We start from the raw sequence: 18,359 nt of genomic DNA, 5'->3' as shown, positions 1-18,359 counted from the left end.
TCAATGAGTCGAATGTTTTGCACATCGTCGTACAATGCACATCACACACGCACACAACACAAGATCGATTCACTGGGGATACTTTTTAAATTTCATTGCTTGTCTTTATGTTCTACTATTCGTTTTATTTTGGTTATTTTATTTTCCATCGGCTGCAGTATCAATATGCAAGCTAAACGCGAAGTGAATAGTAAACAGAGAGCATCTATATATGCTTTGATGTTTGTAGGAGGAATACCGGTCTGGTTACTCGTTGTGTGTGTGTGTGTGTGTATGTGTTACGTTCAAATGTTTCAATGGAAATCACATTTTTGTGTTTCGACGGTTTTCTGGTGTATCGTGTGCCGTACCAAATTCTCTTCGCTTTTTGTTCGCCTCATTGCATCCACAATTGGCTGGCTGGTTTCTTGTTTATGTTCAAATGGGTTGCCTTTGTGCGCGCTCCGTTAGCTAGCAGCTGAATTCAACCGACAATTCGAGAGGGTCAATTAAATACCAAAATATTTAATAAAAGCTGGAACAGTTGAACAGTTCAATAAGTCCCAGTGTTGTTTTGTGATGTCGATTTGTTTCGTCTCAACTAGTAGACATATTGGAATGGCCAAAGGGAATAAATAAGCGCAATTGCATGCATCGCATTCAAACTTATTGAGCAGTAATAGCTACAGGGCATTATCGTATTGATATGACGGCTTGTGATACCATTGAAAATTAGTTAAGGGACAAACTATGGGTATAGCAAACATTGAATGTGCTAAAACAAATGCTTGTAACATTCAAGACAAGTCACAATTTCACAAAGATGCCTATAGCTGCGATATGAATTAAGGTGAAACGTTAACTATACCGTCGGATCTTTAGTGCTTGCAGCCTTATATTATTATTGGCTTTCATTTTCGGTTTCATACCACAACCAGGCACTAAACGTGAATTCAGTGCCGCTTCCAAACCATCCCTTGAATATATTTAAGACAAACATTTGACCAAAAATGCAATTCAAAATTTCGTCACCAAATTAACAATGAATGTTTGTTGTGGAAGGAAAAAAGCGATTCTTCGCTTGAAATTTTTTAATAAAAAATGAATATTGCATACTTGCATCGCATTATATTACTTTGGGCTTGGCTTTTAAATTCAGTCAACACAATAGCTTGAGACGCTCTTTGTTAGATCCCGTTGCTTTCTTGTAATTACATACATTCGCAAATCTTCGGCAACATTTCATAGATGTGCCCAATTATTCCGACGGGTGCGCTTCAGACCGCAGATTCATTCAATTTTTTTTTGATTTTATTTTTATTTAACTTTAAGATTGTTCCTTCTATATGTCTCTGAGGATGTAGAGGAGCCTTATGTAATTCTTTGATGTGGTCTTTTTGCGATTTACTTCTTTCTCCCTTTTCTGAATTGGCTTTCTGCGATTCATTGCCGGGGCTACAAGTGAAATAGTGCTGCGGCCGTTCGTAATCATTTCAAGATGAACCACATGACGCTTCAATTAATCTGAAGAAGCGAGCAAAAGTACAAATCTAGTAACTTGAACAAGTCACGAGAAGTCGATGAGCAATGAGCATTGACTGCGGTAGCGGCGACAGTAGCAGGCAGCAACAGCAGTAAAAAGCCCATACCGTTTGTGCGTATGGTAGGAACGACCGGGAGAAATACTACAAAGCTAAATCCGAAATTATCAAACAACTCTTCGGCTTCCTCCCCGTTGTGTAATCAATTTTTTAACGATTTTTACTTAATGTTAATCTTCTGCTGAGCTGAATGAGTGTATTGCTTTTTGTACACACAAATCGTTCAACAATGACGACGACGACGACGACGACGACGACGACGACGACGACGACGACGACGTAGACGCATGGATGGAGCCGAGAATATATCTATGTTTGCAGTGATATTCATGTCCTGAATCATGGATTTCCAAAAGACCAACTTGTGTTCGACATTTCCCAACAATTTAATGAAATTTTTCGTACATCGACGAACACTTTTGTGGGCGATTGTAATTGTTTTGGTCGATTCTTCCTTCGCTTCGATGTTTGGGTCAAAGATTACCGGTTTTAAAGAGTGAGCTTTCGATAAAGACCAACTTTCTGATGCTGTTACTGCTGAATTTCCCTTATTATTGGAATTGTTTGGTGCTTTATCTTTATTTTCATTTAGGCGAAATTCAATCGTTCGATCGATACGATTAACTATTGTTCTTCTTTCCTCATTCTTATTTCATTTTTCTTTTCTTTTCTTCTCTTCTTATTTTTAGATCCGCAAGCGCGAGGAATTGCTGCCAATTGTATTCGATCGGAATGTGCATGCCGGTTACTCGGAGTATCGGCGATTGTCACCACCGGTGCGCGTTTACCCTGGTGATCGTTTGATTGCTGAATGTACGTACAACAGTTCACAGCGGACGGCAATTACATTAGGCGGTTTGACCACACGAGAGGAAAGCTGCAAAGCATTTGCTGTTTATTATCCAAAACAGCACAAATTAACTACGTGTCATTCGTTACCGAGTTTGCCGACGGTTTTGCATTCGCTGGGCATTAGTGAATTGGCGATGTAAGTGATTGTGTTTTTATGTTGCGTTCGGTCGTTGAGTCTTTTAGTCGTCGTTTGGTCGACATTGTGCTCCCATGTTCGGAGCATTCCGAGCATTCAAAGCGGAGCGTTCAATGAAAAAGATCCTTCCTTGCACACACACACACATCAACATAACCGTGGATACACATATATAGATGGATGGAGGGATGCAGAGGCGCGAATAAGCGAAACGAGCTAGAGAGCATAACGATGCAGGGTAACAATAAATAGCATCAATTTAATTTTGAGCTATGGTGCTTGCGGGTACATCAACGTGTGAAGAAACGTGTATATACAACAAATATGGGCGAATGAGCATTTAAGCCGAACCAAAAATGTCACCGTTCCCGTTGGTGCTCGTCCTCATCGCATAAATGCGTTTACCGTCGTCCGTGCTTTCGCTGTAGTTGCCTAATGCAATGATGATGTTAATGTGTGTGTGTATGTGTGCGTGCGGCTGTGGTGGTGCGATAATCTGGCTAAAAATACATGTTCCAATCGAACCATTTTTGCCGGCAGCTTTATTTATTTGTTGGCGTATCTATTTGTCGGCTACCCTTAGTTGTATTTAATTGTACACATTGAAACGCGTATTCCTCGGTATGAGTGTGTGTGTGTGTGACGACGATTGCCGATTGCGATTGTGACTTCTGATTTCGGCTTTTCGTGTATATTCGAGGCTTCTAATTTCTAATTTCAATTCTCATTCACATTTTGATGTTTTGCTTTGACTTTTCGCAGGGATTCGAACCCCGTATTGATCCTCCGTCCGCCCGAACTAGCTGGAATGTCACTGGAAAATCGGCTCACCAGCTATGATTGGCAAAGTCAATTCGATGTATTTCAACGAGTCACGCGAAACGGTTCATTTCGTCCCATTTGCTTGGATGCGAAAAACAACATGCTGGCGGTGAGTATATTTATTTAATACACGAAAAAAGGAATTTGAATTTTCTCTATTTTGCCTACCATTTCGTTTGCTTTGCGATTTTTCATTATTATTATTTGCTTGTTTGCATTTTCTAATATCACTTCAGTCCAACTCTTACAGCCAGAGAGTTGAGCTGTAAGTTCGGTTGAATTGAGTTCAGTTCAGTTCATTGTACGCAAATTGAGTGCGCCAGAGTGAGCGAGCGCGCACGATGAAGATTAATTTTGTAAATGAAGGGAGTTCAAAAGTTTCGGTTTTTCTTTGCTGAGAGTTCGAGGACTCGAAATTGGTTTTATTCAGGTACAAATTATTACAACGAGTGCACATGGCACATTCACACACAAAAACAAAGTTCCACATCAAATATGTATACGATGTATAAGTCTCTCACTGTCTCATTCTCTCTCGCTTGTTCATTCTTTATGAGTATGAGCGCCTACGCGCCACTCAATCTAAGCGCACCATCGACAAAATTTCAATTCTAAAAATAATACAATCGTTGGAAAATTCACGTTTCACCTTTCGTTGATACAAGTGTAATATCAAATAATATCTACATCAGCTGTGTTTGAATGTATAATCGCGCGCGCCGTTGTTACACTTCACCACGTTCTTTGATGTATCGAAATCACACATACACACAATGTGGTAGGCAGAGAGAGAGAGAGAGAGAATGAAAGAGAGACAGTGCGAGCGCGCTAGCGATACTTGACATGCGATTTAAGCTGCGCTTCCCATGAATCCATTTTCGATATTCAACTCATAATTCGGGCACGTACTCCAGACGTAATGCTTCCAAGTGCTCATCGTGAATGCGCTCGCGTTCACAATAAATTTTGTTGAGTTGCACTTGTTTTTTTCTTCTTCTGTTTTTTTATTTGCTGTGCCTACGTATCACCCAAAATCAAATTATTGTACACAATATTTGCCGCCGATATAAATTACTACAAAAATAAACTTACTATTCATATATGTAGTGTAATGGCTACTTCAATGTGTGACGTTCACTTAATGAATGGGCTGAATAATAAGCATTATTTTCCTGCTTTTGTTTACAATTGTGTAATACACGGCGGCTTGAATTGTATTTAAGTTGTAATAAAATAGCATGAGGTCATGTTCAATGCTATAAATATTCCGATTTTTCTTCTAATTTTACGCTGAAGTGGTCGAAGAGTTGTAAATTTGCATGAATTTACACACTCAATATTATAGCGACATCTCTTATTAAAATAGCTTGTAGTAAATGCATTTATAGCATTTCCCTGTAGTTGCGATGTTGCCTATTAAGTTCCCTTGTAGTACTGACACATTCATGTTTGACACTTGTTAACTACATACCACAGGGGAATTTAATAGGTAACATCGCAACTACAGTGAAATGCTATGAATGCGTTTACTACAAGCTATTTTAATAATAGATGTCGCTATAATATTGAGTGTGTAGACGATAGCATTTCTACTTTCTTTCTTTCGTTCGATTCGACCTAGCATTTGTTTTGCCCATTGAAGAAAAAGGCGGTATCAGTTGTGATTCGACACAAACATAGCAACAAGGCTATTCTGCCATTCATTTGAAGCGTCAGCGGTGGCGGTTCACACTCTTCGAACCGTGGACATTAGTTTCTTTGCAGTTGACGTTTTCGTTTCGGAATGGGTTGTCGTTTTCCAGCCTTTGGCATTCACCTCATGTGCTTGTTGTTGTTTTCTTCTGTTCACAGCACCACGGCTCCAAGGGACACTCAACAAATGTTCCTTAAAGCATAAACTTACATACTGATTTGATGGCGTTTTAATAAATACTTTCGAAAAACATAAACACTCACACTCATACACACACACACTCTCTCTCTCACTCCCTCTCTCAACACTACGGCTTAGACACACATGCCACATCCAAACGATTACGCTACATTCGAAAGCAAATCCTGGAAATAGAAAAAAAAATATACACATAGACGGAGCAGAGAATTCAAAAGAAACTTTAATCAAATGGATTTCCCTTTAATACGTTTATGCGAATTTACTGTTCAGTTTGTGAATTTCTTTACGAACGAGGATTTTATTTTCTATGTTTTTCTGTTATTCACTCTATGTTGCGGGGAATAGCGATAAAAGGCAAAGGGACGACACGTTTTGACGAAGTCTACGGCGAACTCATGAACTATCGAAAAGTCAATACAAAATGATACGAGAGTTCGTGGCGCTGCGAGCGCTCAAATGATGTTTGTACTGAAGTGTCGTCAGCTTGATAAAAGGAGAAGCAGAAGAGAAGAAGAAGCAGAAGAAGAAGAAGAAGAGAGAGAGAGAGAGGGGAAAAAACAAATTCAAAGAAAGAACCAAATAGAAACGAATCGAAAAAGTTTTTTTCTGAAAAAGTCATTTTATGAAAAATAAAAAAAGAACAGAGAACAAATGGCAAAGCACAAGCTGAGAACCGATTGCGTTGAGTTTTTGTTGAATTCAAGCGCGAATGTAAATGTGAATGCGTTTTGTCGCATGGTAATTCTTAGACGTATGAGGAAATAAGTTTAGAAGATGATAAAGTGGTGACGCACCACCATTCAAACCAGAGAGTAAAATAAGACATTTTTCTGACTACCGATTTTTTTTGAGTTCCATTTCTATAGTGTTGGATGAATATTTGATTCTCCACTTTTAACTTGTCGCGATCAATTGTTCCATTGCAACGACGCGCTCCATTGTTTGAATCTCACCTTCGAAACACAGAATTGGTATAACGAATGATTTTACTTTTCCACACGAGCATGTCGTGTATGAAAAGTATTGCGATCACCCCGGATTTTTTGACCTATTAAAAATCCCTTTTTTTCGATTTTTGAACGCCAAAAATCGCGAAATCTACCGTTATTTATGGGTCATCTCTTCCTTTGAAAATTCTTCGGGAATTTTATTATTCCCAACAAAAAAATATTTATTTTCACGAGACATTTTGAAAAAATACATATTGAAATGCAAAAACTACTAGATTACATGTTTTTAATTTTCATTTAGAATCATATTTTTGGGAGTGTAGAAAAGATCACCTTACGGATGTAAGGCACCTTGTTTTTTTTCAATTCTGACTTGTTCTCCAAAATATTAAAACTGTTTGCATTTATCGTGATTGTTTTTTCTTCTTTCTCTTTCTCTCTTTGCGGATCCGATGTGTAAAAATCGCAGTTATTTTTGCCTTGATTATATTCATTTGATTTTACCGAAAATACAATTTTCGAGTACCGAAACAAAATCTTGACTATCGATTTTATGCTTAAATAGCGCTTATTTTATTCCCTGATTCAAACGAACAAATGAACGAACGAACCCACTCAATCTCAAATTGTTAGTTTCGCAAACTTTTTCCAAAGAAATGCTCATTAATTGAATCCGATTCCGTTCTGTGTGCGTGTGTCGTATGCTAGCATTTTCGCATGAGTGCAAGAATGGTTGTGATTGTTGCCATTCAACTTTTGCTGCTCTATTCGCCTTTTTTCAGGCCATAGGAAATGTTTTTAACAAGACAGTGAAGTGAGACATTGAAAACCTTTTTACATTACAAATTAACGAATAAATAAATCTGCTCTTTCGTTTGATTTCCACATCCGCCCTCGACAAAAAAAACTTATTTGATTATAAACTTCCAAATTATATGGAAAATAATGTGTAATTTTTGGTCTCAAGAGTCTTTATGTGCGTACTAATTACGAGCTTTTATAATATGTATATGTCAAAGATATTGAGAGCGACATTTTTAATCAAATTACAATTCAAATGGAGCATTCATATTAAGTCAATGGAAAATCATCAAATTTTGATTGCTGTGCTATTTGGGTCCGAAATTGGAATGTATGCCATTTTGAGTGAAATAAATATGTAATTGAATTGCCAAATAAAGACGTCGAAATCAACGAACAATCGACCGATGAAAGAGTGACCAATCCCATTTTTCGACTGCAAATGTGTCTGATGGATAGCACATGCGACGCAGTTCAACAGTCAATCAAAGACTAAAAATACCGAACGTATAAATAAATGGAGCCTGAAATGCAGAGCAGACACATAACTTGAGAATTTCCAACATTGTAAAATGACATCGTACTCGTTCGTTTCAGTAGAATGAGAAGACGAAGGAGCAGACAGAGAAAAAAGGAATAAAATGCGAAACGTCTGAGCAATATTACTCCAATCGTCATTAACCAGTCCGTACAATTTTGAATGACAATATCGCGTGTATGTAATTTTAATTTGTGGCCATTAAATCGCCGAACGCCAAGTGCTCATGTGTTTGAATAATTTTAAAATATCCATTCGTAAATCGAGCCGGCCAGCCAGCCAGCGAGTGAACGAGCACACAAACCATACGTTCGCTGTTCATTAAATCAGCACAAAGTGCGCACACATTCAATCACTCTCCTTTGTCGAGGGAATGTTGTCAAGTGAAGAATCTGAAACCCCAAAAATCAAGTTGGCTAAATATTTAATATGAATTTGAATAATTTAGCTAAGCGAGGCATCGATTCATTGTGGTTAGGTTGTGTGTGCCACAAAATTTGTGTTGGATTTTCGATGAGCCTCCATTGTTATTAGCCCCATTTACTAAATTAATTGGCATTTTTACTTCGAAATCACATTCGATTTGCGTCACTCACTCTCGGCATATGTGGCGGCGGCGGCGGCAGCAACGGTGGTTGATTGGCTCTTTGTGTGCGCGTTAGTACAACCGCGTTTTTCGTAATTAATCGATGTCGGTGGACAAATTACTGAAGTCTTTACCTCAATCGACAATGATGAAAAAAAAAATTAGAATAACCGGCACAAGCTAAAGATCAGATTGATAACGATTGATAAAAACGTATTATTGTTGTTGTTGGTTTGTGTATTTCAAATGTATTAGTCGGATGCGTATGTGTTGATTGTGTGCCAGCTGTGAATACGTGTCAAAGTTGGGGGATTTTTTTTTCCGGTGCGTTTCATACAATGATTATTGGTTGGTCTCGAGATAGATGGGATAGGGATAAAGAGAGAGAGAGAGAGAGAGAGAGAGAGAGAGAGAGAGAGAGAGAAAGAGCAAGCGCTGAGATTTTTGTCGTCGTAATCATTTTCTTGGCGGCAGTGGCGGCGTTCATATACGGGTCAAATCGAGCGTAAAGGTAAATCCAAATCACATGTTTCCATTTCGCTTTGTTTATCGAATTGGAAATGCGTCCGCATGAATATTTTCGTGACTGCGTGTAGGACTTTTATGCCTACATTGCGTGTGTTTTTAACCTTTATTTATTATACATTCCGAACTGCTGACGAACATAATAAAATACTAATGCCGTTATCGGATATGAAAACTTTGTAAGCTTTTTGCTCCCCTATTCATTTGAGCGAGAATAACTGGAATTTTCGTTCGATATGTGATCCTCCATCGTTGACCAAAATGTGATATGCAAATTGGAAACGAAAGCTTTCATAATAATCAATGGCCAAAAAAAAGAAGAGAAAAAAAAATTTCGCATATTATGCGGGACCCATTCGTTATATTTCTCTTTTGGACGAAAACAGCTGAAAAAAAAACCAATCACGCTTTTCCACTAGCATATACCTTAACGACTGGACTGAACTGAACTGGATAAACTAGCGAACATTTCAAGCAAATTTGTGTATGATGCAACTGACAGTTAAAGTAAAAAGTGTGGCTGTATGTGAGTGTGTCGTTACTGATATATGATGTGGATGAGGGAGGAAATGTGTACACACCAGACAGTATGTAACTGGTTCAGGCCAGCGTACGCAACGTTGTCTAGCCCATTTCACGTGACTGTTACAAGCGTCACAGAAATCGTTGTGTAATTCCATTGAAACGAATTTAGAAATACGTGCCCAAATCATATAGAAAGAAACCATCGTGATAGAGGAAGAGGACACATATTGTCACTTTTGGTACCTGGCCGACTCATTTTTACCACCTGCACACAGTCACGCTTTTGTGTGTCCCCTTACTTTTTCTCATGTATAGTTTCCATTGAACTAGATTAACAAAAAACCACCAAAACAAATATAACAACATTTTGGTTGGGCATTTTGGTGATTGCCATTTTTTTTTCCTTATGAAAATTCGTTGTTGTTTGTAGCCTCTCACCGATTCACTACAAATAATATGACTTCATTAAAAAAAAAAATGAAAAAATCGTAGATACTTTTGAATGAAATGCGTCCAACTGACGATTTTCAATTATTCATTAAAAATGCATTTGCATGTCGCTCATTCTTTTGTAATCACGTCGTCTTCAGGCTCACACGCAAAGCGACCACCTCTCTCTCTCTCTCTCTCTCTTTCTCACTCACTCACTCACCATATTTCTGTTTTCCATTATCTCTTTTAATGTAAATTGTGCACACACACATAATGTAGCGAACTTTGGCTGAGAACTTTGAAAAGTATCACCACTTTTTATTGCCGTTCATTTGTTGCGTTCGTGGTTGTTGTTTTCCGATATTTGTACTGCGATGGAGCTGAAAAACTTTTTTCTGTGTCTACCATACTCTGTCTGTGTGTGTTTTTATGTGTGATGATTTTCAGCGCATTTTCGCGAAGCGGCTGTTTTTATTTCCTGCGTTCGTTCACTCATTCATTCTTTATCGCTATGTTTTTGTATATGTGTTTTATTTCATTTTTTTTCGTGTTGTTGCTGTTTCTGTTGTTGTTGTTGTGGCAGCAGCTCCCTATCTGACGCAAACCGATGATGTGTAACATCGACCGAATATTTCATGTGGTCATTCGTTTGAATCATGAATGTTCAATGAATGTTGTATGTGCTTTATCAAAAACTAAACTGAAAGAAAATAGCAGCAACATTGGCTAGCCATTGAATATCGAATGTGAGGAGGAAAAAAAACGAGACGATACAGAAAATGGAATATTTTGCCCGGAAAAATGATAAACTGACATTTTGACTCGGGAAGCGTGGTAAAAGGTATAAATACGGAAAAGTTTTCCATCACGCTCAAACAAAAATATGGACGAGAGCACAGCCAGAATAAAAAAAAAACTTTGCGAAATTCCCAAGTACTGATGAAATATAATAACGGACTTTTGAATGCGAGTATGAATGACTGTGTATGGTTGGACTGTGTTGAAGTTTTCGAGCGTGCTGCAGTTTCGAGCAGTCAAAATAAGAAAGCATGTCGTGTAATTGAAAGTAGATTTTGTTTTTATGAATTTGTTGTCGTTGTTGTTGTGTTCGTTGTTGGTTTTTTCTCAAGTTTTTCGCTCAGAGTTTTTTTTATTCGCAATGAATATTTAAGCTTATTTCCATGACGTGACAATTTAAATTGAACTCATCCGTGATAGAAAGAGAGAAAGGGAGATCCGTGTGGGAGTAGTATGGTGGTGAACATCAATTTGCGATAATGTGATTCGTTTTCACATGTGTGTGAATATATGTGTGTATGGCAATATAGTGGGCACGCTGACTTGCACTTGCACTTATACACGCGCACAAGGTATTCTATAGTTGCAGCAATAAAAGTAGATAATTCAGATATCGCAATGTCGTATTAAGCGTTATTTTTAAGCCACTTGGAAATTGAGAGTAAAACATCGCATGCAATATGCATGGATGCATCCATCGAGTTACATAGAATATCTCCGGTGTGAGCACAAACAACAATGCATAATACTTCCAACGACGCTCTCCGAAATATTTGGCCACCGAATGAATGAACAATGAAACGGAATACCTATCTATTCCGTGTATGTGAGAGAGCGAATGAAACGAGCCAACCAACGAATGAATGAACGGTAAAGCGAAAGCGATCCCTGAGCAAGCTCGAACAATGAGCAAACTGAAACACCGTACAGACAAAATTCTATTTAATATTGATAAATATTGGCATTGATTTATTACGACGGGATTTTATGGTCTGTAAAATTTTATCTAGTTTGTTTCTTTCTCTCTCTCTCACTCTCTCGCTCGTTCGCTTTATCTATCGCTATGTGTATACGAAATCGAGTTTATTTTTGTGACGTGTGTGTGAGTGAGTTGAGGCTATGTGCATAAGGGGATGTAAATGGTGGTGGCCAGCGGTATTTGTGTCTCTGTCTTTGTTTGTGTTGTGTAAATGTATTTGGAATTTTGTGCCAACGAAGAAGAGGAAGAGACTAGATCAGCTCCGAGCCACGGCTCTCATTTTTGTACGTCCGGATTAGCCCGTTTATAAGTAATATTGTATTTGTATTGTTTCGTTTCGTTTTGCATCTATCACGATGAATTTATGCCAAGCGATTCGAATAGTGAATGTGACTGACTCTTATTTTTGCTGCCTAGTTTAGCAACATACCTAGGGGGTAGGAACACAAGCGCTTGAGACGAATTCGTACGAATATTCGTGAATTCTTGTGTATACGAGACATTCGCAACGCAGTGAGTTTACAACAACAATAACAAAGCCACGAACGCATGAATATATGCGAATACATACGAATGACACAACTTGTTCCTAGCCCCTAGCAACATACTGAACGTTATTGCTGCTTGATGGTGGTGCCGTGCTGCGCTTGAAACGCATCTTTGTAGCATTTTTCTATCAAAGCATTTTTAAATAGACTTCTGAACTATTGTGGTTAACTATATTTTTCTATATAAACATCTTTTATGTTTCGGTTGTTCTTCGGTCTTACAGTACTGAGCACATAGCACAGCACACGCATATTTCATGTGCACAAGCAAAGAAGTGTACAATGCACGATCGGGTCGAAAACAAAATGGCATGAAAAGAATCAGTTACATTTATCATTTCGGTGTCGTTTTCTTCCAATTGTAAGCTGACAAAGATTTACCATTGTTTTCCCTCGCCTCTCTCTCGCTCTCCCTCTTTCTCTCGTGCTCTGAAACTGAAGATGGTTTGCTGCACCTTTCGGTTGCTTTGTGCGTTTCGCTTTCACTCATGGCCAAACTATCGGCAGCATTCTGTGCATTATCAAACAACAAACTCCACTATGCTATTGTGTAAGAAAATACAAACATGGGCATATATTGTGAAAACAACCGAGAAAAGGAGATAGATAATTGTAGAAATGGACCGATGCTCCTGCAACAAATAATAGTCGTCTCGAATGAGCTGCTGTTAATTTGCAGCGCCGAAACAAAATGGACAAAATAAAAGTTGTAATAAATGTTGAATTGGCTCGAAAACGGCGATTGGATTTGTTAGACTAGTTCCACTTGCAATAATGGTAGTTCTTATCTGGTATTTGTTTGCTATTGATATATCACTTCCTCTTTCCTCTCACTTCTGCACGCGATATCGCAAGTCGATTCGTGTGTGTGTGGGTGTGTTTGTGTGGCTGTGTATGTGCGGGTGTATTTTTTTCCATTGTGTTCTCGTTGCTTTGATTTACTGCGTATTTCCCTATTTTCACTTCAAGAGCTATGTGTATTTCGGAGACGAAAAATTTGAACCTGGAAATACTGTTGTAGCGATCCAACAGTAGCCAGTGTCTGTTCAATGCGCGCTCATCGTTGCTTTTTTTGTTGTTGCTATAATCGTCGTCGCTATCGTGTAGTGAAATTGGCGCATGAATCATAATTTTTTTCCAATATCCTTTAGCATCGCATCACCAATTTTAATTTGCTTTGAACCCTTTCTGCTCATATCTCATTTGTTCGTCTTCTCATCATTTTTCTTTTTTTCTTTTTCAAAAATAACATTTTTGTTGTTGTTGTTTTTTACTTACAGGGCACCGAATCAATTGAACGTTCCAGCCCAGTGTTAACGAAGTATTGGCAACAGCCAGCCGACACCTGCGTTCATTTTCAACATAATTACAAAATTGGAGGTAAAATTGATTACAACATAACATTTACATCAATAAAACTTTATTGGTATACGGGCTACATCATCCATTCGATCGATTTGCACACGACGTATAATGTTGAAAAAATGTATCCACTCCAACATGTACTATTATTATATTCGTTGTGCATGTGTGTGTGTGTGTTTGAGCTCATTGTGAGCAATGAGCAGTGCCGAGTACACCATTTATGCTAAATGGATGATGCAGTGATGGTGTGGCAAAACAAAACCATAATCTACAGCAAAACAATCGCCATCAATAAAAACTGTTCTGCCATTAATATAGCTCAATCCATTCATAACATGCAATGGCAATGGCAATGGTCGTTGGGCCAATGGATGCTCCAGCATCCATCGCTTGCCACCCGACACACTGCCACTGCCACTGCCGCTCCACCAAACACCATTACACCTCTACTGCTAAATGTCGAAAATGATGAAATGAAATTATTAAAATGTGTTTTTCGTTTTCTCCCTTTCCATTTTCTATTTTCGGACTACAGAGATAACAAATGTGATTGATACACGGAAAAATTATGTGGCGGCCAACGATGGCAATTCGGAAGCGGAATCGATGAGCTTAAGTGGTTCGCGTACGATCAATACGCCATTAACGAATCTGGCGCTATTTATAACGGCGCTATCGATCATGGCATTTGCCACTTAATGAGATGTAAACGCAACACCGATGGCAACAACGGCAACGCCAACACTGATGACAACCACTGCAAATAGATGCTAGCTGCCACCGTGGATAGAGACAGAGACCAATTTCAATCGATAAATTCAAGGCGAATTTTTTTTTACAATCACCTTGCAACATATTTCACAGCATCTAATTCAATAAACAAACAAGCGCAATGGGTAACAATCAGGTAGCGTTGTCACGGTTTACATAATTGAGAAGAAGAAATTCAGAAGAGCAGTAAATAACCAACAGATTTTTACGTTTTCATTGACATTACGAAGTTTTTCTTTTGTAATTTTTTATTCTACATCAGTGATTGTTAACTCATTTCAAAGAAGAAGAAAAAAAATAGAGAGAGCATAAAATTGTAAGTTGTACATTTCGCCAGAGCAATGTAATGACAGCACCAATTTTCAAAAATAGAAACTGAGAATGACTGTTTTTTTCTTTTGGTTTCTTGAGAGACTAGTATACAGTGTAATTGATACACAGATATAGACAGACAGATTGACAGAGAGTGATCGAGCACCCAACTTGCTCTCGAAACTATCAAAACATAGGAATATGACATCGCGCAAATGAACGCTTCTAGTGTCCATTCTCAACTCCTCTCCAAATTTCTTTTTCAATTTGCTTTTCGATCTTAACTTTTGAAGAAAAAAAAATCCGATAAACTGCGAGTTCCATTTTTCTCCTACACCCCTACATTCTCACTCCTTTACCTCTGTAAATCTATTCGCAATTCGGAATCTATGGTCCGAACGAATCGAAACGAGATGCATCACCAACAATACTCTGAAAAATCGGTAATAGCTCATTTCATTGTTCCACATCCTCTCAACTCTGAAATTGCATTGGTAAAACATATAAAGAAGAATTTGAATGGTTCTGGGTTATTCAATGGATGGATTGAACGAATTATTTTGCATCATACGAAACAAATTTGGTTGAAAACCAAAAACAAAGAAAAACGAACTATTATTCGTTCGATGTTGTTTAGTGCGATGCAATGTGATTTGCTTCCGAGTGCCTTAAAACAATTTCTAAAATGTTGGCAAATTAAAGAAAACAAAATGAACAAAGAAATCTGCCCAAAACTAAACACACAGTTACACACAATAATAAATATATTTCTACTTGAAATCAATGTATATAAATCCAATTTTAAGTCCTCCTTCACCACAAATGCCATCATCGATATATGCAAGGAAAAAGAACCGAACGAAGAAAAACTCAAACAAATGAACCAAACTGCAAATCGATCACACGCTAACACCGCGACCACAATAAGGATTCTCTTACCCTGTTGCGTTGGTGGGGTGGGCGGGTGATATGTGACGAGCAACATGACGCGATGGTATGATCAGGATTTTTTCCACTAATTTCAGTTCCTGCTGCTTGACTGTAATCACTTAATCACTTTAATGAAGAAAAAAAAACACACAAAAATCAACGGTTTCTTTGCTCTCTATGTACAAATAAAAGAATGAACAAAACCACGAGTCATAAATCAGTTTTCACATCAGGCACGAATTTCATATTGCTCGTTCGCATTTGTCAATAATAATATATTAAGCAAAAAAAATCTTTGTCGATGTGATTAGACACAAGCATTTTAACCTTGTTGCGAATGATGCACACACTCTTCTTTTCCGACTCCTCTTTCGTTCAACACCATATATTATTTATTTCCATCCCCTCTGAAACCCAATAATATCGCTAAAATAAAAAGCTTTGTTGTTCGATTTCCATTCTGATATGCTAAACATGAAGAAAAAAAGAGAAGACAAAAACTTATACGTATACACCTCTATTGTTCCCTGGTTTGTTTGCGTGCGCGATGTTGTACAGACAGGCTAATACTGTGAAGAAGAAGAAAAAAAAACAAGAGAATTGTGAATTGCCCAAAGAAAGAATTATTTACTGTTCGAAAGAAAAACAAAAACAATGTAAGTAAACAAAGAAAATCAGCAACAACAACAATAACAAAATAGTGTAGAATGTATTTTGAAACCATCACATTTTGCCATTAAAATTGGACTGGCATTTCGGTGGCAAAAAGTTTTAATGATTAAGCAATCCTGTTCTTTATTATTTATCGATTGAAATTTTTTTTCCTCCCCCAATAAACAATCGCAATTTGATGTATAAGTTGTAATAAAAAGCATGAAAATGGTCCAGTCTTTTGAAAATTTATCGTTAAACTATTTATATGAACAAAGAGAATAAAGAAAAAAGAAACAAGAAAGGGAATAATTGGAAAAAAAGAAAAACCATTGAAGAATGAGTGAAAGAATAAGAAAAAAAAAACCGGAATCAAGGGAAACATTGTATTCATCTGTCATTTTAGTTTTGCATTCCAACATGTGTCCCTCTTCCTCCGTTTATCATAATCAAATGGACAGATTGAGGTGGATTAACAGCAATTTTTAATAAACAAAAAGAAATAAATGTCTATACAAATGATGTATAATTCGGAAAGCAAGAAGCATATTTCCTTTTGCCGAAATACGTATAGAATTTATGATGGTTCAGTCTAGGCAAAATCATATTAGTGTTCGTAGCTAAAAAATAAAGCAAATGATTTTGTCCAGAGTTTCAGACAGGCAGGCGGTGCTCACATAGTGTATACTAGCCAAGCAAATGCATCAATATATTTATTCCGAATGAAAACACACTTTTCCCGGACACAGAAAAAGAAAAACATGCAAAGGATGAATGAACAAGAAGCAGAAGGATAGAAATCACAGAAATAATGTAGAAAATGAAACTAAACTTAATTTAACTAATTTATTGACCAACACAGATTGTCGCATTGGTGTTTGGAATTAATGATGAACAGTATAAACATTTTAAGTATAAACATTTTTGCTGAAAGAGACCACAATATTGAGCTCATTTTGTTTGATTTAAATGTTTTGATAAAACATACAACACCCATCTATATATGATAAAGCAATGGAAGAAAACAACAACAACAACAACAAATTAGGAAAGCCAAACGAAAAGCGATGACAATGTTTTATGCATCTCTTTTGCACGTGTTACATTTTGTATTTAAGGAAAAAGGAAAAGTGAAAACAAATAAACAGAAAAAAAGTTGTCTGAAAATCTGTAAAAAAAAAATCACACACACATGACATGTCTCACATGTTTAAATTGTGGAATTGGATGAGTCGAAGCCAATATGTAAAAAATATTGATGGAATAAACTAGGAAACAAACTTGAAAGGAATAGTATTTAAGTAAGCTTTATCCAAGTAAGCCAAAGAATATTGTGAAAGAAATTGAAATGATCATTAGATCACAAACAAATCAAATAACGGATCTGATGCATGTAATGGCACGAGAAAGAGAGTGATTTGGTCATTTCTCCCGTGACATTTGATTAGAATATATCAGACATATAAAACAGAGAGAAAAAAAGAAGTCGACGAACACGCACTGAATAATGAATAATGAAAAGCAATACGTATACATTTATACATACAGAAACAAATTATTATAACATGAAATTTATTGATAAAAAAAAAGAAGAAAAAACAAACAACAACAAAACAAAGTAAATAAACTAAACGTAAAACTAGTTGATTTTAGTTGATGTGAAAACTACTGGTAGCAATGTATCCCAGATTAGAAAATATAATGTAAGTCCAATAGACAAGCAGACAGGCAGACACATTTCATAAAAGAAAACAATACTATTTAATCTAATTTTTAGCCAGTAAACTTCATTACAACCGCATTGTGAAAAACAGAAAAATTTACGAGAAAGAGAATCAACATTTAGAAATGACATGATGATAAAGAAGATGAATTCACACTGCCCGTTCGCAGATAAACTCGCAACATTTTGGGGATAAGACTATAACCTATAAAATGAAGAAATAAAAATTATCTTATTGTTCTAGAGAAATTATTCGGTTGTTTTGCTTTTGCTTATTTTCCATAGTAGCATGTGGTACTGCATCACAGCGTCAATGATTTTCGAGAATTGAGGAAACTTTGCGGTAAGTAATCCTAAGGGGTACACACACATAGAGAGACAGAGAGAGAGAGAGAGAGAGAGAGAGAGAGAATAGGTGGGTTACTGCATCACGAGGCATCAAATCAATGAATTCTCAAATAGTTTAGAGACAGAACGAAATTATAAACAAATTTTACCGAAATAATTTCCTGATTTGCGTCATGTAATTCCGAAGAATCCAATTCAACTCATATTCTTGCTAGCGACTTTACCTCAAAACAATGGCAATTCTCAACAAAATCATCGCATATCCTAAAGCAATTCAGATCAAATTGCGATGC

The 18,359-nt window shown here is 37.1% G+C and overlaps 1 protein-coding gene across 4 annotated transcripts in view; it reads left to right on the top strand.

Annotated features, from left to right (window-relative positions):
• Positions 1 to 17,967, top strand: part of LOC129573606 (MOXD1 homolog 2) — a 221,248-nt gene extending 203,281 nt beyond the window's left edge. For all 4 annotated transcript variants that reach the window (XM_055454359.1, XM_055454360.1, XM_055454361.1 and 1 more), the window contains 4 exons: positions 2,270 to 2,568; positions 3,331 to 3,499; positions 13,247 to 13,346; positions 13,867 to 17,967. In XM_055454359.1, coding sequence (XP_055310334.1) covers positions 2,270 to 2,568; positions 3,331 to 3,499; positions 13,247 to 13,346; positions 13,867 to 14,030 — 732 coding nt within the window. In that variant the 3' untranslated portion in view covers positions 14,031 to 17,967. The remainder of the gene's footprint in view (positions 1 to 2,269; positions 2,569 to 3,330; positions 3,500 to 13,246; positions 13,347 to 13,866) is intronic.
• Positions 17,968 to 18,359: the final 392 nt, after the last annotated feature.

The sequence above is a fragment of the Sitodiplosis mosellana genome, unplaced genomic scaffold, assembly GCF_009176505.1.
Source record: "Sitodiplosis mosellana isolate CC-2019 unplaced genomic scaffold, AAFC_SMos_1.0 Smas_scaffold_6102, whole genome shotgun sequence".
Lineage (NCBI taxonomy): Eukaryota > Metazoa > Arthropoda > Insecta > Diptera > Cecidomyiidae > Sitodiplosis > Sitodiplosis mosellana.
The sequence above is the reverse complement of the archived record's forward strand: the minus strand, read 5'-3'. Positions and strand labels throughout refer to the sequence as shown.